A 24,551-nucleotide genomic window follows, 5' to 3' on the forward strand; every position below is an offset into this window, starting at 1 on the left:
AGGGCTGGGGGAACAGGCAGGGGATGGGACCTGGCAGGGGTCCCCCCATGGTCCCCTTCCCCCTCCCCAAGCCCCCTATTTACCAGCTCTGAGTCCGGCTGAAGCTCTCTGCTGCAGCCACTGGGGACTGTCCAAATTGTCGAAGCTCTCCGAATCTTTTCAGAAGATTCGGAGAGCTTCAAACATATTCAGACCTTTTAACTGGTCCCCTGATTTATTTCAGAGATTCAGCCACCAAATCGGGCCAAATCTCCTCCAAATCAAATCACCACCTGAAGCTTCGCACAGACCTAGTAGCTTTATTGTGCAACTTATGGACAAATTCGTACCCAGTGCTTTCCTAGTTATCAGCAGACAGCAAAGCTTTTAATAGCCATACATTTGAAATTATCATTTTGGGCATTTTTTTAATTGCTGTCATGCATAGAAAATTTTGGTAAAACTGTGTATTTTATTTTTATCAGCCACACTGTATTAGGATTTTTCCACCTACCTAATACATGTGTAAATTTCACCATTATACAAAAGAGACCCAAAAAAGGAGCATCTAAACACAATTATTGTATCAGCTAATGGAACCAATTACAAGACAATCAATTGTCCTTCTGTTTACATCTATAATAAATGCAACTATGTCAGGACAGTTGGTTTCCTGGTGAAAAGGTAAAACAACAAGCATTAATTTTCATCAGAAAAAGTCTCTCTTTTCATTTTAATATTAGTGAGGACTCATTCACATGATGCATATAAATCATTGTTCCCATATATTTTTAGTTTTCATTTAATGAAATTTTAGCAATAAACTGAAATAAATCTGTACAATATATCTCATGTGACTGGGATACCTTTTTTAAATATCCTTGGAGCACTGCTGACAGTGGGGGAAAAAAAAAATTTCTTTTCAATTTCCAACCCAAACAACATCATCTTGATTTTCCTTCCAACAAAAAAAAACAATTGAAGAATCACATAGATTGGGAGAAAAACACCTTACCCAACCTCTCCTTAAGTTTTCTCAAAATTCTTTTATTGGCAAAGGGGTCCCACTTTGAATAAAGCCCAGGTACAACAGAGAAACATACACAACAAAATGCAAATTCCCATTGACTTCAGTGGGGCAGGATTTTATCCAGAGTGCCATTTCCGTTTCCAAGAAGAATATGAATATTAAAAATAAATACATAATCAATCTCATAGTACCATGCTTCAAAGGGTTGATTATTGAAGCAAAGGGTTAAAAATATATGTGGATGTGATGCCCCACTATAAGCTGTTCAAGATATATCATTTGGGGGATAAAACAGTGCCAAGTACTGCAACTCCAATACGTTTTTTATTACGGGATATTTTCTCTCTCTCCTTTTCTCTGCAAACATTGAGTTGTAGAACTAATGTAAATGAACTAATATAATACACCTGGAGTTTGTGCTAAACTCTTATTCTTGCTCATCACTAGCTTTTAAACACAAGAAATTCTTTGAACTTCATACATGACTGTTACTCATAAGGAAGCACACACAAAGCTAGGCTAAGGTGGCTGGAAAGGGCTCCAATAAAAAAAAACAGCTGTTTATTTATCACTGTTATTGCCCTTATACACCTGAAACAGGAGAGTACATAGAATAAAATATGTCTTAACTCTGTATTAATCTGTTCCAATAACCTCATTAAAGTCAATGGGAGCTTTTAATGAGGATCAATGGTAGGTTCATGTACTAAATGTGTATTTGTTCTGTTCTGTGACTCCTATGTTATGACCAAGTTTAAATATCTGATATACTATACCTTTAATTTCTCCAAGGAGCTCACTTGTGTTCAGTCTTTCCATTTTCTCCTTCCAGTCTTTAGAAAGTAGCTTTTCCATGCAGGATGAGTCTATTAACAAGGAAATGAAATATTTAATACAAAGTTATAGATTATGAAAATATGTACCTCCTTATTTGTTCTTAACTATCTTAATTATCTACCTATTTTATCTGGATCAAAATTTCAAAAGGAGGTGTGTAATTAAGGCCAGACAGTGCCTTTATTGGCTTCAGTATAAATCCACAGTAACTCCACTGAGGTTAATGGAGTTACTATGGATTTACAAGGATCTAAGTTATAGGAAAAATGGTCCAAAATTTAAGTATGCTAACTGCCAATTTACATGCATAGATTGCCACTGCATATACATATTCTGTCTTTTTCATTTGAAAATGATTGCATACTTAAACTTATACATGAAGATTTAGACTCTCTTTTTGGAAATTTGACTCATGGTGTCATCCCAAATCCATTTTATACACGTCAATGCAAAAGTAATTCCTATAATGTCTCCATGGAATTCATAAAACATTCTGTATTTCTGATGTTCACAGAATCGGAGTTTTGGTTTGCTTTTAGGTCCTGAAGTTCAGAATACATTTGAAACTTTGGGCCCAATCCAAAGCCTTATTCAGGGAAAATTTCCACTGAAGTCAATGCACTGATGAGAAATGTGGGTGTTTACCCTCAGTAAGTAGCAATGTGTGTATCGTGATCAGATCTTATGTCTGCTGAAAAATGTTTAATGAAATCAAAAGCTCTATTCTAGCCCCTTAAGACTACTGAATGTAATGCCTATATTGTTTGTAACCTTCTAAAAACAAATTGTAAAAAGTATCATGAAGGTAGAAAATGACTCTCTCATATCCGGAATCTTTCTACTCTAAAAGTATTTACTCAAGATTTCCAAATGCTCAGTGAAAAGACTTTATACGTAGCTGAATATTTCCAGGTCTCCTCCCTGTACCTCCTCAAAGGATTCTAAAGATGGTCAGAAAGGAGACAAGCATTGAAAGGAGACACAAAGGAGAATTTTAAAGAGGAGTTAAAGGGGGGAAAGGGGCCTTATGTTTGATGAAACACTAAGAAGATTCATATTTCAAATATGTGTTAATTTCCTGAAGTGAAAAAAAATAGTTACAAGTAAACCAAGCTACAACCATCAAAGATCAAAGTTTTAACTGCAACACATTTTCACTGTGCAACCTTCCTTGGAAAGACAACACAGCTTGTAAGAATTTTTGAAGTAATATTTCAGTAGAAAAGCTAATTTATTTACTAATTATATCTTTCCATAAGAGACAAAATTAAGAAGCTGTAAGTTCCAATAGGCGGTGTTAAAATACTTGTTATATAATAACAATTTAATTTTTAACAATGACAAGCATTTATACTTTTATGAGTTTGGCCTGATAATAGAAGAAATAACAAATAACCATCAATTACCAACAGAACATTATAATTTGTTCTTTTTTGTAATATCATTATCAGTTTAAAAGATGTTTCTTTTTTGCTCCCCTGCCAAAATTTCAGAACCCTCTTGAAGAGCCTTTGGGGTTTATTCTGATGTTTGCCATAGGTTTGGGATATTAATGCCTTTTCAACAAGATATTTTTCCCTTGACATAGGACACTAAACAGTTTAAGAAAGAAAAGAATAATAGCATCAAAAACAATTATATAATCTCCGAGTTGAGAAAATATTAATTCTTGAAGCACTTATTTTCCTATTTTCTGTAAAGAATATCTGTAATTGATACATTTAGAGAAGTATATTTCTCAAAAATTCCGTTGAGGCTGAACATGAATAAAGGAGGACCAATCTGCATATCTCAATATAATTATATAACATACATGATACAATCATATAAGTAGTTACAGCTTTCTTAGTCTTCCCAATAATTGCATGGAAAAAAATTATATGGAAGTATTTGTTTAAAAGCCATTAAGCAGCAAAGGTAGCATAGTTCGCTGTATCACACTTATGACCAAACATGAAAATTACATTTTATTGTTGTGTAACTTCAAAGGTATGAAATTACATGAGATACCTGAAGGATGGGAGGTTTCACTACTATCACGACTGCTGCTGCTTCTGTTGTTGTTGTTGTTGTTGTTATTTCTGAAGGTTTGCAATTAGTGGGAGCAATCTGTATAACTCCTAGCATTATCACCAGACTCACTGGAAGCATCTTAGATTGGACATGCAGTTAATGGAAAAGTTTATCAGTAACTTGAAATGAAAGTATATCTGTCCCTTGGCCTTGCATACACATGAATGAATTTCATGATGGTGACAGTATTAATTGCCACTCTAGTGTTGTAAAATTTCTGAAACTGTGGAGAGCCCAAGGGGCTAGATGGGCTCTCTGTGCTACATCATGCCAGGACAGAGTAGGACTGGTGTGTAAGGTCACTCCATGGCCAGATATGGCATGCAGAGTTGGGCCAGCATGCGGCTAAATCCAACTCATGGGGTTGGGCCAGCACATGAATGGATCCAGTGTCCAAGACTGAACCACGTGTGGGGTTTGTTCAGCCACACACAATAATATTTAGAGCATTGAATTGCACCTATGGACTAACCCCACAAGCCAACCCTACACTGGATCCTGGCCTGCACACCAGCCCCAGATCACTAACATGGCCTGCAGTGCACCATCATAGATTTCATAGTCATTAGAGGCTGGAAGGGACCTTGCGAGATCATCGAGTCTAGTCCCCCTGCCATAGGCAGGAAGTCTGAGGGGATCAAATGATCCCAGCAAGATAAACATCCAAACACCTTTTGGAAGAGTCCAGAGTACGTGCTTGTACCACCTCCAGGGGGAGTGTCTTCCAGATTCTGGACACACAGACTGTGAATGTCACCTATTTACTGCCTACCTTATCACTTTTAAGCATTTTATTTGTGTAGCGGGGGGGCTTAAATACTGCAGGATTTTCACTCAGTGCGAGACAAAAGGTAAATGAGCAAAAATTAAAAACAAGGTACAGAGCACCCTCCTTTCTCCCCTCTCCACACCCATCCCCCCACTAGTCCTAGGAATAAGATGAAAAGGATCTCCCAGTTATGACAATGCATTGACAAAAACAATTAACATTAGTCCACCGGGCAATCAGTCAGTCATGGAATGGATGGAATGCAGCTCTTTGTCTCAAGACTGGTGATGAAGAACAAGTGTGCTAACTGTCACAGCCAAGCTCTTAAGTTCTTCTGACTAAATGAAAGTCATCTTGTTCCTATCAAGGATAGCTGTTGCCCCTCCTCCCTGTTTCTCTCTCTTGATTCCAGTCTCACAGTCCGCAACAAGTGAGCAACCCCAGCTATAGCTTGCCAGAACACTGTATGACCTTACAATGGCCTACATCCATCCACATAGTTTCAGATTGTTTTTAATTTACTGAAGTAGCCTCTCGTTACTTTCTTTGAAACACAGATATGAGGAAAGCATTCATGCCATGTGTGTGTTTGTTTTTTATGGTAAAGTCATACATAAAAGAAAGCCTAAATGTAAGAGTGCAGCAGCAAAACTTCAAAGCCCTGCACTGTCAGACATTATTATTTCAAATCAGCTTTGAGTTTCTGAGACTTAATAAAACACTATAGTACACAGTGGCATATTTATAACACCCATATCAACTGAACTGTCTTGCTTTTACTACCTTGCAGTGCCTTGTTATTTCTTTTATAATAGGCTTCTTTCAAAATATGTTACAATACTGCAAGCTGATAATTATTACTGATATGAGTTCTAAAACATGACTTGTTTGCATACAATTCTTTTTGAATACATAGATTACACTGTGACAGAAGACAAAAGCACACTGATTTATTAATAATGACTGCAAATGCACAACAAGTGCATAAACAATACAGAAATATAATTCAGTCAATGATAAATGTGACACATTTTTCTAAGTGCACCTAAACTACATTACAGCGTAGCACAACAGCACCCTGGTCCATGACTGGACTCTTAGGTACTATCACAACTCAAATATTAATGGAAAAATGGAAGTAGTTTTTACTTTTTCCCCAAACCTGAACAAGGTAGCATCTTTTCCAAGTTTTTAATGTCCCTTCAAACATTTTGACTTCCAAGTTGAAAATATCATTTCACTGGTCCTTGATGAGCAACTCTCAAGGACCTGACACCAAAATGACAACAATAATATGCAAAAAATCATATTATACAGTATTGGTATGTCCTAGAAAGTAATTCAGAAACCATTGAGATTCACAATTAAAATGCAAGATTAATTTTTTTAAACAACATAATTGATTTTACTTATTATTTGTCAGGTGCTACTGACTTTTAAACTAATAGCCAGCAGGTTTATTAAATTCATCCACAAAAGTGTTACTTATCCAAACAATTGATTGGATTTAATATGTGTGCATAGTTTGTTTGCACCTTTGACTAACTGTTCTATCACTGTGCCCAACAACAGCTTGATTACATGCCTTTTGTGAATTCCCTGCCCTCTAGATTTCCTTGAGATAAAGAACCACTTAGCATTGCTATATAGTATTTTAAAAAAATCATGGTCCTCAGTCCTGGTAACATGTATATTAAAATTAAATGCAAACGGCAATATTTCAGGATTAAAGGAAGAAGCTCCAGCATAAATTTAATTCACTTCGAAAGAATTTGTTTTTAATTTGGTGCCAATTCAAACAGAAATGAAGGGCTTTTACATTTACAGTGTTGATTTGATAAAAAAAAATATCATTTAACTATGACTGTCATAAACTTGAGTGCTGAGTGGTGCTATCTATTCTTTTTAATGTAAGGATGTAAAGTTTGTGTAATGTTACTAAAATAGAGCCTTTGTTGCCATAGTTACTTTTCGTCTTCTTTCAAATACAAATTATCCTTTTCTCTTTCAATAAACTTTAACTAAAAGAAGTGACAGTAACAATACAGAACTAATCAAAAAACAGCCAGAAGGCTCAATATAAATAGTTGCAATGTTATGCCACTGCCTTTTCTCCATAAGTAGTTGGGTTTTAATCTTACTTCACTAGGATGGTAGGTCAAAGGACACCCATCTCATCCTTGTCAATTTCCACATTTCTGTCTGAGTGTAATTAATTTTCATGGTATAACAGAAAATTAAAAAATAAGGCATTTGAGACTTTTAACTAGCCAGTGCACTGATGTTTTGACCAACATTTTGTGACTGTGTCGGTTTATTAACCCTTCAACAGTCAGTTGGAATGCAGAGTGCTGGACTGACAGCCATGTAAACATAAATAATACAGTAATTGGGACAAATATTATTGTAGAAGCAGAAAAAATACTGATCTCTTGGATAACACTTATTATAAGTTGCAGATGCTTATTACTCACTTCTAGGATCTAAATTTCGCTCTGCCACTGACCAGCTATGTGACTCTGGCCAGTTGCTTCACCTCCCCTGTGGTTCTACTTTCCTTCCAGCTCAGCTTTTGTCTGTCTTGAGTCTTTAGACTGTGACCTCTCTGGTGCAGACATCGTATCTCACTATGGGCTTGTAGCGTGTCTAGTACAAATAGGGCCCTGATCCTGGATGGAACGACCCTCCAGGTATTACTGTAAAACAAAAACAAATAAGCAATAATAATGGCCCTCTAACGTGAACAAACTGTTGTAAGCTCAGCAATAAAATAACCTCCATGACCAAGTTCATAAGTTGAAATTCTCTTATAAGTACAACAATGGAAGTCCAGTTGTCATTTGACTACCTATCCCATCATCTTGCTTAGGAAAATGATCCAAATGAATCTACAAACTGCTGCACATTTTTTACACGGTGACAAGATTTCCACAATATGATAAAATTAGAACTGTAAGAGCTTGGAGAGCTCTCTTAACTTTTAATTAAAACTCTCCAAGCTCACTAAAATAATTAGGCATTAAAATGTGGTTTTACTCTGAATTCACACGTGCTCCCTTACTGGTCTAGCTCTTGCATAAAACGACATGCTTTCCAAATGTGAATACTGGTGTTTTAAGTGGAGGTAATTTCCAGGCTCGCTTTCTGTATGAGCCTAATGGAAAAACTGAAAGAGTTTTCAGGCTTTACCAGTTCTGCTTAGAATGGTTTGTTTCAACAGAGTTCAAATCTCTAGTGAACAGCTTGATGCAAAACCCTGGATAAAAAAAGAAATGAACATTACAAATGCCCCCTATGTAAAGAATAGTCTAAGATGCAGTTCTGACCTTTATTTTTATTTATTTATTAAAAAGCAAAACCTTTAACCCTGAAAATGTTTTTGTTCTCTTAAAATAACTCATACAATGCTATATTCCACGCTATTTTTAGAAAAGCAACAAGAGAAAGCATGCTTTTCCCATACAGCAGGGCACTGATATAAACATCAACACAGATGCTCTGTGAGAGAGAGCTGGACTTCTCAAGCACTTGATCATTAAGGAATGCACCAACTGTTTTAGATAATCTCGTGCCAGCTCCAATTCTGCTCCACACTCCCATCTGGGAGTGGCCAACCTTGTCCTGCTCCTAATTTTTCATTTTACTCACTCCTCCATTTCTTTTTCTTTTTTTTTTCTTTCCCAGAACAGAGGGAAAAATGCATTGTGTGCCAAGCAATGCAAGACTAGAATCACTTCCCCAAACAGAGCAAAACTTTCAGACAATTAACCCTCCCCTCTTCTTTCAGATAAATTACTAAGTATAAAATGCAATCTGTTTCCTTTGTTTACTCAATATGAACAATTTGTAAATGACTCAAGGATAAAATTCAGAAAATGTTGTGCTAAATTAGAACTATTATAAACATGCTAATGACTGCTCAACTAAAACATGCAGGATCAGTGTGAAGAAATATATTTAGTTCCTGTGAAATCCAGTTGTATTGCCTCAGAACTATTTGGTCATTAAATTGTATATGATTACTCCAGGAAAATGTTAATTCCCTGAGCATTGCACTAGACTATACACTGTGTATGTCAAAAGCAGCTTTATGAAATGTCAGTGCAACTGCTGAGATGCAATGTTTTGGCACATTAGCAGACGAAAACTATCTTTTAAGCCTGTCAACATTACATGTACATTTCATTCTTCTATTTTAAGTTCCCCTTCCATTATGAGGAGTAGTTTACTATTAGATTGCCTTATTCATTGAAATATGTGTCACTTTATTATTTGTATAACCGTGATCATATACAGCAGAGTTTGTATAATCACCTTCTTCCCCAAGTGCAGGTACCTCTCATTCGCCTCCCAAAGGAACATTAAATGCTGGTAAGAGATAGTCCAAGACTGTATACAACAGCAATCACAGCTACCTATGAAATAGGGGGTACAATTTACTTGTAGTTCTTGAGCAAATGCTTACCTAAAGTGACTTTAAAGGAGTATTACACGCCTATTCTGCTGTTGTCAACCACATACTTTATTAGCTGAAGTAAATCAATCAACAGGATTTGTACCATCTTTTACTTGTGGGAGAGAGGGGCATTCTGTGTTGCTACCAGGTATAGTTCTAAGCCTTCAAGTACAGGAAAAACCTGAGATTTTCCTATATTCCCTTGACTCCAAGCCCTTCTCTGCACACCTTCAGATTACTATTCTATTCAAACTGGAAAGGAAAAATACACTAAGCCAATTTGTCTGCTTGAGTATATCAGCACAGCTCCAAGGAAGTCAGTTTTTTTCTTGAATAAAGTTGAAATTCTTCTTGATATTCAACCTAAGTATTCTGTTTCATACCATCTTTCCTAGTTAGAGTCCTACACAATTCACTTCCACCTGCAAAGCTATGCCCCTCAAATCTTGAAGGCTGTTATGATATTCTTCACCATCTTATTACTACAATGTACAGAGATTAAATTCTCTGACTCTTTCCTCAAAACTAATCTAAGCAACGCACATGACCTCACACAACCAACCTCTCTGTGATGCATGAACTTCACCAGCATGGAAAGGAGTGATTTGGCAATGTGTCTGTCTTGCTCAGCCTAAATATTCAGCTTTGTAGAGAAAATCAGCATTGTCAATAATGACACTGACTCAGCAAAAATCATCAAATTAAAGAAATGGTATAAGATTCTGCTGCTTTGCTCAACTCCGGTAAAATCTTAAACCTGGCCAGAATTGTTCCAATTCAAGTGGGATATTCTTTAGTGCAAAGCTAAGGTCTTACAGTATCCTCTCCAGGACCCTCGGTGGAGAGAAAAGACAAGGAAAAAGTAAATGGCAGCAATGGTCATGAATTTGGTTTACTTCTAGATACCTGAACTACTTTTGTTGGCAACCAGTAAAAATCTCCTTTAAAGCAGCGGACCAGAGTTCAGATGAGCACAGGCCCTGCAGATACTAGCTATCCGAGAGGGAACGTGCGAAGGATAAGACCCTGCCCTTTCACCCAGGGACTGGACCCTCACTCTGTGGCTTTGGGATTAGGACTCTATAAAAAAAAGATTACACCCTGTCTCTTCATGCTGAACCAGCACCAAATACAGGGTGGTCAATCCAGAGAATAGTTACCACTTTTATGAGGGGACAAGGAAAACTGTTGGGATTGACATACATTTGAATGTGTTTCAAAAAATATTGGCCATTCTGACAACAACCATTTGTGTGCACTGATCATTTACTGGACCACATCACTTGTCTACAGAATCATAAACAATGGGTATATTAGAGAATGCTGCCATCAGTGTTTCCCACTGCTGTGTAGTTTCCCATTCACTGCAGACAAAAGGGTTTTATTTTGAAATTGCTGTTACTTTCTGAAACACCTTCATAAACGATTGAATGATTCTCATTATTCTGATTAGAGATTCTGCAGCAGTTGTCAACCATCCTACTTCCTTATTTCTATTTCTTAAGGGTTTGGGGGGGGAGGGGGATTGGGGGTTTTGTTGTTGTTGTTGTTGCTGTTGTCATTGTTCTTAGATTGCAATAACCATACTTAAGACCAAGTCTTTTTTCCTCTTTCCTCAGAGCTTTGGAAAGACCACTCCTACTTTCCCTCTCAATCTTCATCACTATTCATATCCTTGCCCTTCCTGTGGAAACTAGCAAAGGGTACTGATTAGTGTTAATAACATGGCATTATTTAAGACATATACCACTATTAACTATTCTATTTCTCTTAATTTACCATATTGATACAGATAGTAATGACCAGGTGAGAGACAAACCAGTAATCTAGACAGAAGTAAATCCAGTTGTTAAATATCACATATACTGGAGCTCATATGCCGATTCTTTTCACTCTTTTAGCAAAGTAGAAATTTTGTGAGATGAAAACAAAAGGTTTGATGAAGGTGTTAAGAAAGACAAATGCAATCAAAGCTAAGGAAGGGGTAAAATATGTGTGATACCAAAGTATACTTATTTGTCATTTATTTTTAAGGATTTGGGGGAAAACACAGAATGGTGGCTAGGCTACCACTCAACCAATAAGTTTTCCACAGAAGTTCTAGTAATTGGCCATGCCACCAGATGATCAGTAAGTAAAAAGTGGATGGTTCAAAAAAGCCTTATTTTCTTCCTCCAAATCATATTCCATTCATTAGTCTAATAAAGCACTCTTAAAAGTTGTGAAATGATTTGAAGAATGTTTTTATATTGTACATAGAACCTATTACTCTTGGTTGAAATTAAAACAAAATATCTTGAAATTACAATAATTTCATAGCAAAGAGATTTTTTTCATTAATAGAATGCCCTAAGCGATTTTTGTATGAAAAAAATAATGAAGAGAAAGCAAAATAATAAGCTCTTGATTTGAAATGACTTCAAAAGAGGATGTGAAGGAATGAAAACAATTGTTAGAATCTCATCGTTATTTACCATTTCCCAAGGTCTCCATGGCAGACAATGTAGTTCCTTCTAAGAGGTAGCAATAATTTGATTTAAAAAATCAGTTTTACAGGAGTTAACATTTTCACTGGAATATTGTTGTTGAAATATAAAACAAGCAATCCTTTCCTTAACTAATGTCACAGGGTGTCCTGAACCAGGTTTAGCCAACAAAACTTCAAAAAGGTTTATAAATCATATAAACACCAAGCTACTTGTCATGCTTATATATATGCTTACTTCAGGGAGAATAAAAGTTTCATTATAAACCAGCACAAAAAGTTAAGAAAATACAATTGTAATACATTTAGGGATACTTGTAATTTTTATCTCCACATACACACAAAGTAAACTGCTAATAGGATATTTTTCAGGTTGCAAAGTCAAGCAGTCCAAAGTTAGAACATGCTGGATTGTCAATGAAACCTTATTTCAGCCCTTTGTGTGAATGCATAATTGACGCAGGCCTATTAACATAAGATCACATACTATTATTTTCATAAGACCTTGGCTTCATTCAATGCACAGGACGTACCTGCTATGGAGATGGAGCTGGGTTGTGTAGTACGGCTGTGCGAAGCTTCAGTCCCTGATCCAATTCGGCAGAAATTCGGCTCGATTCGGTGGCTGAATCTCCAAATCCAAATTGAATCATAGGACCCTTTAATCTCTCCGAATCAAATTGAAACCTTCCAAATCGATTTGGAGAGACTCGGACACAGACACAGCTTTAAAAGTTTTTTCTACATACCTGTAGGTAGCAGGGGCTCATGAATGCTGCAGTGCTGGAACACATGGAGCATCCCACAGAAGCATGGGGGGCTCCCCAGCACACTCTGCAGCAGACCCAGAAATGCACCAGAAGCACTTCCAGTCCACTTCCGGGCCAGCCAGGGAGCACACGGGGAGTCCCCCTGTGCCCCTCTGGCTCAGCAACTGGTGCCTCCTGGGTCTGGGAGGGCACCCAGGGTCTCTCTTTGGCTGATCACCGAGCCAGGGTGACAGCGGGGGGCGGGGGCTGGTTCACTCCCCAGCAGACCTGGAAGTGGACTGGAAGTACTTCCGGTACACTTCTGGGTTAACTGTCGAGCACGTGGAGGGCCCCGCACTCCTGTGGGATGGTCCATGTGCCCCAGCGTTGCAGTGATCACAAGCCATGCCTGGTACCTCAAGGTACATAAAAAAAACTTTTAAAGCTGTGTCTATGTCCAAATCACTGATTCTCCAAATCAGCATCGAACCTACCAATTTGGATTTGGCCAAATTGAATTGGAGACAGTGATCTAAATCAACTAATCGAAACACTGTCCCTGATTCAGGCCAAATCTGAATGAAATTGGGCCCACTTGGCAAACCCCTGTTGTGTAGTAAAGAAGAATGTTGTCCAACACCTGCCTCACTTGTACCAAAAGTCAGAAGATGTATGGTGAGTGAAGCCAGAAGCTGTGGGAAGAAAAAGGATGGTCTCATAGTTAAGGCACATGAATGCTGCTCAGAAGAATTAGATTTTATCCCATCCTCTGTCTCAAACTTCCCAAGTGTTGTTGATTAAATCTCTTAAACCAAAACTTTCTAGGTTTGTCATGAATTGAGTGTTCCTCATTATCTAGGTGCCCAATCTGATGACATATCTGGGTCCATATTTGTAGAAGCACTTAGCATACCTCACCTCACTTAAATTCAGGGGCAGCTGTGCTTGAATATATCAAACTAATTGCCCTGTACTCTGAAAAACCATCTCAAATAGCAAACCTCTAGGGCAAAGTGGTTGATGGCAAAATTAAAACTTGTTTAACTTGGGTACTAGATGTGATTGCATGTATTGTATGGGACACTAACCATATAGCACCAAAGTTTCAGAAACTTACCTAAAATGTAGCTGCCAGGAGTGGCTAATTTTGGAAACAATGGACCTGCTGGATGCTGGAACTAATCACAGACCAGCAGGAACAAGACTCCAGGATCCTTCCAACTGGTCTTGAACTCCACACACTCCAACAGTGCCACAGCAGATATTCTTGGTGTTCCATGACACGTTTTACTTTCCCAACACAGAGTGACTCCACTTCACAGTCTGTGACTGTTTGCTGCACATGACCCACACAGTCTGATACTCCCACCCCTGCCAGCAGAGAGCACCAGCAGGGAGCTCCCAGGGCCAATTCCACAACTGAAGGGCCAGTGCTAGGAGATCCTTATCTCACAGTGCCACATCTGCTATCACAGGGCTGGCACTGGGAGATCCTTATCTTCCAGTCCAAGCTCCACAGTCGCAGGGCTCCGGCTGGGAGATCCTTATCTCCAAGCACCCACTCCACCATTGCAGAGCTGGTGCTGAGAAATGCTCATCTCCCCGCCTGAGTTCAATGACCACGGAGCTTGGGCTGGGAGATAAGGATCTCCCAGTGTTGGCCCTGTGATGAAAGAGCTAGCACTGGGACATAAGGATCTCCCAGCCCTGCTCCCCGACTGTGATCTTCAAGCCGGGGGCTTGGAGCTAGCTGCTGCTGGGGCAGAGGGACCTAGTCCATGCCTGGACTCTGGTGGTAGACCCCAGCCCAGCAACAGGCAGCTCCCAGGAGCAGGGAGCAACCTCTCACCCCCTGGTGGCCAGCTGAATGGGAGCAGATTAGCTCTCAGTCAGACATCTACATGACCATTACTGCGCAGTTAGTAATCGCAAGTAAATTTGCTACTTGCATTTGTAGGTGGCAAATTTACTCATGATTAGCGAGGTTTACTGTTTAGTAAGCATGTGCATGTGTAGTAAAATGTCTCATGTAGATCCACCCACTGAGCACTATATTGCAAGTGACACAGGTAATTTACAAATTTTCATTTTTAAACATCAAGGTTTCTTTGCTTTTGTTGATTTACCCACACTCTTACTCATCATGGTTTAAATTAACTAGATGAATTTTTACTACATGAATCCCAAGCAAGTTAATGAGACTCTGTGGCTGAAAATCCATATAGGGTCTTGAGATTAATGTTATTTTAATATACAGTCTTTATCCAAATGTAAAACAATCTAACAAAAACTGAATTGCTTAGGGATTATTTTGGTTTTTTCTCTCCTTACTTTCTGGGACCATTAAAAAACTTTACACCATCAGAGTAATTTCTAAAGCAGAAGATTGTTCTGTCAATTTGAAGTATCCAGTCTGAAGCACAGGTCACAATGAGAAACATCCTAGTTAGAATGTTAAACTGTTCAGAATATCGTGATGGGATGATATTGTTTCTTCAACTTAAAATATATTCAATGGTGTAAAGAGGTACAGATTTGATTCCTACTACATTCAGTAGACCCTCATTTAACACAGCTCCTGAAAATGTAATTCAGCAATACCAAAATTTAATATACATGTGTTGTATTTCTTCCTTAATGCTGGCATATCTATCTTGACATTTACTGGGAAGAAGTTAAATCCAGATACTACATCTAAAGTATTGGACTGAATCTTGCACAGACTTACTACTTTGAGCAGTCCTGCTGCATTGTTTCTAAGTCTGAATAGTCTGTGCACATATAAACCCTATGTACGAAATTTACTATAGCTATAGTGCGCCGTAACAAATATTTTCATAAAGGTACACATGATCCATACATTTGAGAAAAGAAAAAATTACAAGAAATATATTGTCAATCTGTTTTACTAAATGCATAGCTCTGAATGCATTCAGCTAATGAGGCAGATACTCAGCTGGTGTAAATTTTCATAGTTTCACTGAAGTTGATGTTATGTGCCATCGCCGTCAATGTTTAAACGATGTTATGACAGTAGCCACACATGACAGGGAGAGACACTGCCTGATTCTCGGTGTGTTTATGGAAATGTTGGATTGTCTAGCATGGGTTAAAGTTGGACTGAACCTGTCTTGTTCTTATATGTCTTTGTTGCTTTTTCAGTAGCTTTATATCACAAAAGGACTGCCTGAGTGGGATTTTTGTCTTGACATTATTGCCTTGAACCTCCTACATTTGGGTACCTCACAATCACTAATGTTCCTAGACTCTTGAGGGTTGCAATACAAGCCCTGTCCTAGTACTTTACACACTTTGAGGGGTCCAAAGGAATTAAACTGAATGAATCACAATGTGTAAAATTAAGCACATGTCTCTATTTTGATAGGTTTGGGGTCTCTATTTGCATCACCAGTACAAGATGAAGATGAGTGCATTAGGCAGAGAAAGACAGGTCCAAAACACCATAACTGACACATCTCTGTTATTTCCACCTTTTTTAATATTTATTTATGGGCCATACGTAACTTACACCACCATTGGCATGGCTAGACAGTGGGTATACTCTGACTGCTGCACTTTATACCAAACATGACAAAAAATGTCACTCTCACTGCTACCTAGTTTTTCTCCCCATCATAGATCCAACTGTTTTCTTTCATCATATAATCAGACTGTAAGTTCTTTGGGGAAGAGATTGGAACTTTTTTATCACTACATATGGATGTACTATGGGTAACACAATGAAACCTCAATTCTGACTAGGACCTCTAAATACTACTGGTAAGTCATATGTGGTCAAAATTATAACCATCTGGAACTCAGTGGCCTAATATAACACAGGATGAATTATTAGCCTTGGTTACTTTTGTCACCTATAGGTATTTACATCATACAAAGCACCCTCTCAACAAACATCAAAAAACTGTCTGCTTACAGATGTGAAAAAACCCCAGCACTTTATTTTCAGCTTGGTGCACCTCATGCAAAGCGCAGCAGATGCCCAAAAGAGGCATTGCATTATGTTGACCCAGCTTGCCCAACATCTGTATAGGTTCTGCACTTCAGAATGGCTTTTTGGCACTTTTACGTAATAGGTGATTGGATCAGCTTTAGATAAAAGTGCCAAAAAGCCCTGGTGAAGTACCTGTTCTAAACAGATGCTGGGGAGCTTGGCCAAACTAACTCTTCCAGTAAAGCATTTTTTTCACATCTCTGAGCAGCCATTGATGTTTAATTTGGAGAGACCAATGATCAACAGACAACATGACTGTATCTACAGAAAAGGAAATACGAAAACGTGTACTGGCCCTGCATGTTCTGTGACAGACAGACAATTTCAGTTCCCACTGCTGTCAATATATTTCATGAACACTTTATTCACTTTGAATTATTTAAAACTCTAAAATTAAATTGTTCTAGCTTCCCAAGTTCAGAAAAGACTCCAGCTTGGCTCTGCCTGTTCTAGAAAAGTAAAAACAATTAAGGGAAAAAAACCCTTATTTTTAGGAACAGCAATTCTTGTAAGTAACAGCACCCTAGATGAGATACCATCTAGTTATTGTCTACCTGAAAGTTTTGATTTCATAACAAATAATGTATTAACTTCCTCAGCAACAAGTAATTCACTAATGGGTTTATTATCTTTTAAACACCATTGTAAATGTGAACTTTGGTACAAAGACAATAAAAGCTCCCCTCTTCCAACAAATATTCCTTGGTCTTGTTGAACATTTGCAACTGTGAAATAAGACCCCTACAAAGGCCTGATTCACAATTTTCCTTCATCTCATGTTGTTATTTGTACAAGTGAGCATCATATCTTCCCATGATGATTTGATACTGTTTTTACACTCACTTTGCACTGGTGTAAATATCTCTATAAAGAGAAAAGCAATGGTCAATCAGGCCCAAACGAGTCAGAAAATTACAGCAAATATTACAAAGCACTGAGACTGCATTCAGCTATTCTTGAGATTTTCAGACATAGAAGAACGGCAACTCTGAATGAGACCTTTAAGCCATCCTTCATTTTACAGCTGTAGTGATATTAGTTATAATTTAAAGATGCCTGCTAACATAGGAGACTGAGGAAGTTGGGAATTAAGATATGGTCCCTGAGTCAGGAACTAGCTAACTAGTTAGAGAGAGAGAAAAGGTCTGCACAGTCTTGGCTATTGCTCCACAATAAAAGCTGCTGTTCAGTTCTTCACATTCATGTATGCCCATTTTTATTGAATCTGATGGTCACTTCAGCAGTGACTAGAACCAAACTCTTCAGAGTATGAATCCCTGCAGTGGGTATTGATAGGAAAACATGCTTTCAATGGAAGTTTTCCCCTTGTCCCCTTAGTTGAACATTGGTTATGCATACACATGAAACTTCATATCCTCTACCATGCCATGGTCTGATTTTATACCCATTAATATAATTCTATAAATTATTACTATCCCTCTAAATGTCTCTCATATAGATGCTGGTTAAAACCCTCAGGGAACCACAATACCATCGTAGTTTCATATGTTCCTGCATAGTGCTATGTGACTAAAATCTTTCAGCAGTGGGAAATAAGAAAAGCACCAGAATAGAACCAGTGTTAAGAATGGCTATTGTGAAACTAAGAATCAGAACACTTCCTCCATGCCATGACCTTACTCTCAACAGTAATGGCTTTAAGGACCATACAAGTTCAGCCCAAAAGCGTGCTGCTGAACATTAATGGGGAGGAGGGGGGATAGGGAAGGGAGGAAGGGGAGGGGAGAAAAGGGAGGGAAGGAGGGATCAGGCCATGTGCCAGCCACTCTTTGGAGCAAACTGCATGTCAGAGACATGACTGAGTAATGCCCTAGCATACTGACATTCCCCTATAGCAATGTATCTCCTGTCTGGCCTCAGATGCATTAGACTGAGGCAGCCCTTCAGAGAACAAAGCTGGAAGCAATTCCCTGACCCTTACATCTAAACCCCTCCCCACCCTGCACAAAGCAGAAGGTGCTCACAGGACAGAAAAAAGTCCTTTGCTTTTGATAAAGCTGGGTCTGGATGGTTGTATACTGAAGTGCTGGCCCATAGGTAGGATCTTGTTTGTGGAGTCATTTCATTTTACCTGTCCACAGGGCTCCGAGTGGGGCTGGGAATTTGAGGATGGGATCTGCTGCCAAAATCCCATATATGGAATTCTACTGAAGATACATGTTGATGGCAAGGGGGAAAGCCAACCGCCTTTCCCCTAGCTACCACCCTCTGCTACTACCATGCACCCTGCTGCCACCTATGTAGGTGCCACTGCTAGATCTGCATCTGGCCCAGGGGATCAGAGTTTGACATACCTGCTCTATACCGATTACAAACACATGCACTAGGATTATCATATTTCCAGTTTCAAAAAAGAGGACACCTGTTGTGGGGGGGTATATGACTGTGGGGAAGCAGCGATATGCCATTGCTCTGCCCCTCACTCCAAACCCACAATACCACATACCCCCTGTCCCTCCTAGTGCTCCTCACTCCCAACTCGCAGCTCCCCAGCACTGCCAGAGCCCTGTACTCCCAACATCCAGTCCCCACCCCCCACTTTTGCCCCTTTACTCCCAAGCCACAGCCCCCACAGCCCTGTCAGTGCCCCTCACTCCTGACCCACAGTCCCCTGTTCCCCCCAGCCCTGCAGCATCTCCTGGCCACCCCTCCCCTGCAAGCATGGGCACTGGCCCTGGTCAGGGGAGCCTGACCATGCAACCTGGATATGTGGTAACCCTACTTTCACACATACACACACCCTTGCACACATATATATACACACACTTATGTCCCATTTAATTATTCTTTTCCTAGGCTCCCAAGCCTGAAGAATTAGATAAAAATGACTTGGGAATCAGAACGTCAACTATACAGAGTAGCACAAAGATATTTTTCATGGAAACACTTCTATCATTTAACAAATAGAGATAACAAGGACTAAAGATCCAAAGAAGGCTTTAATGGAGCCTGGCCCCGAAAATAAGTGTTTAAATAAGAGGTTTCACATCAAAATGCTCCATCAATGCATCAAATTATCAATATTATCACATATAAATTATGCCTTTGTTCATGCAAATCAAATACATTGGAAGGGGTGGGGGGGTTGTTCTCTCCCTCCTCATCCCACACGCACACATTACAGCCTCCTTTAAAATTTGGCTCTATACTGTACAAATGACAGGCCAAATTCAGAGCTGATTGATTTCTCCTGATATTTTAGGATGTTCATTTTATTTAATTGTGGCTGTTTGACAGCTGTGTTCTCTCACTGAACTTGCCTCCTTAGATTTTATGTTTACAGATAATACTCATGGATACCTCAATGGTAATGGTTGTCATTGATGCTCATTTCTTTAAACAAAAAAAAATAAACAATGAGAGTGTCTTTAATTCTACCAGAAATAAGTTACTTGGAATTAATGAGCTTTATGATGCAGTTAAGTCTCCCACTAATGTTACTTCCATAAGGACTCAAGCACTTAACCCACTATTACTGTGCTATTCATGGTTATGTGACCAGAAAAGAGAAGTCTATAGCATAGTTTGCAGAAAATATTAGTAAATTGCCCCTTATAACTTGCAGAGAGGATGAGTACCTAACTCAAAGGCCCGTTTTCTATTTGTTTGTTTGTTTGCTTGTTTGGGTTCTGACACACGATAACACAGAACTTAGCAGGCAGTGTTGGTTCCAACAAAGATAGCTCCTGAAAACCAAACAATTAACATAAGATACTGGTAACATGTTATTCAAAATACTTTCTGTACAATGGAAAACAATAGGCATGCAGAGAAATTCCTCTTTTTATCTTTTTTCAGTAGGAAAGCTTAGTTGGGTTGGAACAGATATTTCTTCTGCATACTATGGTGAATGCTACTGGAACCTATAGCAGTAACTAGGACTACTCACATGCACTAACTGGGACTACTCACAAGTATTTTCAGGATAGGGCTCTTACTGTATAGCTATCCTTGGGGTAAGTATGGAATTAGACAGAGATAGAAGGAAAGGGGACAAAGGGAAAGCACCCAAACAAAGTGTTCGTGTCTACGTTAATAAAAGACGATGCATCCCTTCAACGCCTAATGCAAATGGGAGACTAATGACAGATAGACATGACGGGCCTCAAGTTGGAGGCAACAGAGGGGTGGCTGGTGCTAGTCCTCCTTCCTCTCAGGAGAGCACTAGAAGTGATCACAACGTGGTTCTCTTGAGCTGCATAACGTGAGAATAAGGTTCCCTCTCACAGCAGTCAGGAAATGCAAATCCCTTTCCACAAAATGTTTCTGACAAAAAGTTCTGTCACAAGCCAGGATGCTCAGCCTCCCTGCCTTCCCCACAATCCCCCTGCCTGGAGAAAATGAAATTGGTAAGAGATGTCCAGGCAGGCAGGAAGCCAGTAAGTTGTTGTTTAAAATTGCACTCCCCACTCCAAGCTCTTCCCACACACACAAAAAAATCTGATGGATTATTCCCGAAAAGCTCTGCTACTTACGCCCTCTTCTTTCCCCAGCATATCCATATATGCCCAGATGATTTTATGTTTAATCTTTACAACTCTGGAGTTGTAGTCTAATGTGGCATCCATGTTAGAATTATTATCTGGCCTTGAAGTCTCCATGTCCTTGGAAAAAATAATTGCCCATGGAATACAATATAGCACCTCACAGCAAAACAGTAGACCTGAACATCCAATACAAATAGGGTCTCCAGTGGAGATGTCAAGCAAACTCAAACAAAAGATAGCAGAGGACACTGCCTGGAGCCTGAGACTTCTGGATCAGGTGGGTACTGTGGATGGTTTATGGGAACCACACACACCAAATTTTCTGGTCCCTATATAACACTGACCTGATTTTCTTATCAGTACAATAAAAGTTTGGGCCAGTTGCCCTCATGATGCTGGATTTGCTTTCTTATTCCACAAGGGCTCTGACACTGAATATAATGTTAAAAACTGGGTTATACTGCATGAAGAGTGAACTAATTCACAAATAACCTATGGGTGTGGTCTCTTTTTGTTGTGTGGGTACAACTCCCATTAACACTAACATGAGTTACACAGGCTTATTGATGAGTGAATTATACCCTTGACAGAAGAGTGGTTTTTTGCTTGATGGATTTTCTTTGATGAACTTGTTGGCTACTGCACAGTCATGTGTATATATTTAAGTATATTTCTCTGAGTGTATGTATATGTCTACATTGATGATGTCAGTTTGACTAAAAATGCAGATAAAGCATTTCTGAAGCCAAAATGGGCCAACACTATTTTTTCCCACATAAACTTTGGTTTGGCCCTTTTTTTTTTTTTTTTATCAAAAACAGAAAAAGTTTAAAGAAGGTGGTGCTCCAAGTTGGTTAGCCCACCAAAAAATAAAAGTTCGGCTACTTTCTTGGGCTTATTTTATAGGAACCGTATGCATGACTTTCACTTTCTAGAAAGTGGTTTTCTCTTGAACACACATCAGAACCATTCATCATAACATAATTGCAAGTTGTCAGTCAGAGCCGCACCCTTCACAAAGTGGCAGGCCGCCAACACATCTGTCAGAAGCACTCATAAGCTTCCGTGTGTTATTGTAATCCCCTACAAAAGGAACAAGCCCATTCATTCATTCCACATTTTCCAAATTGAACAATGACTTATGTAAGCACCAAGCCTGGTAAAATTATTGCTTTTACACTACAAACAATGTACTGAGTGACCAAGACTAAAGAATAGAATATCTAAAAATGAAACAAAATTTAATCCCCTTATGAAAGGATTCTCCCCGCCCCCAACAAAAAGCCAAAACCATATTCTATATGTAAAGCAGTGGTTCTCAGCTCTATTTGGCTAGAACCCTCACAAACAATGGATTACTAAGCATAAACCCTTGGGCCCTATCTGTTACTTTAACTTCTGCCAACATAGACTAGTGTAGACACCGCCTTCTCTTCTTTCGTCTCTCTATTATTATTTCTCCTGGCTTCTCTATCTCCCTCCCACACCCCCAGCTCTTTTTGTTCCTATGCTTGTGTGAGTTTTTTTTTTCTTTCTTTCCCTCTCTGTTTAATGTTTTTTACATCCGTTGAATACTAAGTGGTGCTCACGGTACGCACAACCTGTAAGTGGGTGTTTTTCATGTTGCCAGACCAGATTTTCTTATTGCAAAGGTGAGCGTTACCAGAAGAGAGAAGAAAAGTTAGGACACTTATTATGGGGACAGCTTTTAGGGAGCCAACCGCTACTTTATCCAGAGCCACACAGGGCAGTCACGGTGACTCAGGAGAAGCATTAGAGAATCAAGGGAGAGCAATTTTTCCAGGTGAATGATCCTCTTCAGTTGGCCAGTCAAGAGTCTTCGCTTTACTTCACCTCCTGCTTCCCCATTTTTCAAAATTTTCTTCCCAGGAGGTAAAGGAACCTAGGGTCAGGGGGTCTCTACACACTTCAGAGCATCATGACTGTTATCAGGACAGAGTCTATCTAAATCATACACCCACTCTGCAGCTGTGTAACAGCCATTACAAAATCTCAGCTACAAAATGCATCTTCAAGAGCTAATAGGGGAAGCATAATCCCCAAGTGGCACAACCATAAGTAAATTATCTCATCCAGGCATATAAGGGGTGATAAATGTCATAACAAACCAACCATCATCTATTCTACATACACATATATGCAGAAAGCTCTGTTACCCTGTTTTCAGACTCCTTTGGATTGTTAAGGGAAACGGAAAATTCTTCGACGATACATGAAAAGAAAGCTCTAATGCTGTAAAATTGCAGCATACAAATTTTGACAAGAGTGAAATAAACTACAAATATTAGCACATGGAACGCTATATGGTATAATACATTATTTTGCATTCTAATTATATGGCTCAATATTCTTTACATTGTGCCCGGAGCTGAGTTGACACAATAGTAAGCAACAAATTTAAAGGACACTTTTTTAAATGGAGCTGTATCAATTGTTAAGAAAAAGATGTGGGCAGGTTTTTCCCTTGCCTGGAATTCTTGCTGTCTGAGAGATTTCTTTAACATTCCAGTGAAATGCAGCATTCTGATAAGATCAGAGCTGAAAAACAGAACGTACCCCCACTTGGGGCTGTAGACATTACGTGTATATTTACATGGATAGATAATGTATTTACTCAAATTCAAGATGAGGTTATATTCCCCCAAGCAACATGAGGAGAGAAAAGGCTCATTTCAGATTTGAGTATCAGCCCTGGGCAGGAAGCCGCTGAAGCCAGAGCCAAGCCATCAGTGCCCTGGACCAGGGTGACTTGAGCAGTGCAGAGGAGTGCATATGAGAAACATCACGTGGCAGAGGGGTGCCTGATGGAGTTGATGCAGGGTGGGGGTGCATGTGGGGCAGACCCATGGTGTGCTGCAAGGGGAGTAGTGATGGGGACACCGTGCACCCTAATCCCCCTTCCCCAGACACTTGTCTCCACCGCTGCTTACCTTTACCTGAGACTCCCAACCCAACCAGGCCTAGAGCTGCTCTTTCTGCCTGGCCAGGGCCAGACACAACACTGATGACTGTTCCAGAGCTGGAGACAGAGCTTCCACAGGAAGTGAGGAGTTATGGGGGAACAGGGAGAGGGAAGCAGGCAGCAGTGAGGGTATGCACTAGGAAGGAACAGGTGGCAAAGGACAGGCATGGGAACAAGAAGGAGTATGCCATATGAGGGCAGGCAGCAGGGGCAGGTGCAGGCACAGGCATGGAGAGGAAAGGAGTGTGGGGGACAAGTGGTAGGGAGGCAGGTACTGGGGAAAGGCAGCAGTGAGGGCAAGCACAAATGGGGGGAAGGTGGCAGGTGGCAACAAAGAAAGATGAAGGAGGGACAAGGGTCATATAACCTACAAGTAGAGTTCCATGGTTATAGATTGAGGGTTGTTTCAACTCTTTAAATGTATTGTTTCTTGTCTACATCAGCTTTGGATATGTTCCTTTGGAATTTGGTTAGCTTCTTTTCTTTTGGGTTGGCAAAATAGAAAAGGAGAGACAGGATTGGGAAGGAGGAGACGGCTTTTTAGCTGTAGAAACTGAGGAGAAAACTGCATAGAGTGTTCAATGCAAACTAAGCTGGTGAAGACAGAAAGTGGGGGGAGGGGCAGACCAAGAGAGTAGATAATAAAATGGAGAAGAAAGAGGGCAAATGA

General features: G+C 39.4%; 1 protein-coding gene across 6 annotated transcripts in view; it reads right to left on the minus strand.

The window, feature by feature from the left end:
• Positions 1–24,551, minus strand: part of SOX6 (SRY-box 6) — a 489,331-nt gene that overhangs the window by 307,506 nt on the left and 157,274 nt on the right. For all 6 annotated transcript variants that reach the window (XM_019519647.1, XM_019519646.1, XM_019519644.1 and 3 more), the window contains exon 4: positions 1,786–1,875. In XM_019519647.1, the coding sequence (XP_019375192.1) occupies positions 1,786–1,875 (90 nt within the window). The remainder of the gene's footprint in view (positions 1–1,785; positions 1,876–24,551) is intronic.

Source organism: Gavialis gangeticus, unplaced genomic scaffold (genome assembly GCF_001723915.1).
Source record: "Gavialis gangeticus isolate Ggan-Ray unplaced genomic scaffold, GavGan_comp1, whole genome shotgun sequence".
Classification (NCBI taxonomy): Eukaryota; Metazoa; Chordata; order Crocodylia; family Gavialidae; genus Gavialis; species Gavialis gangeticus.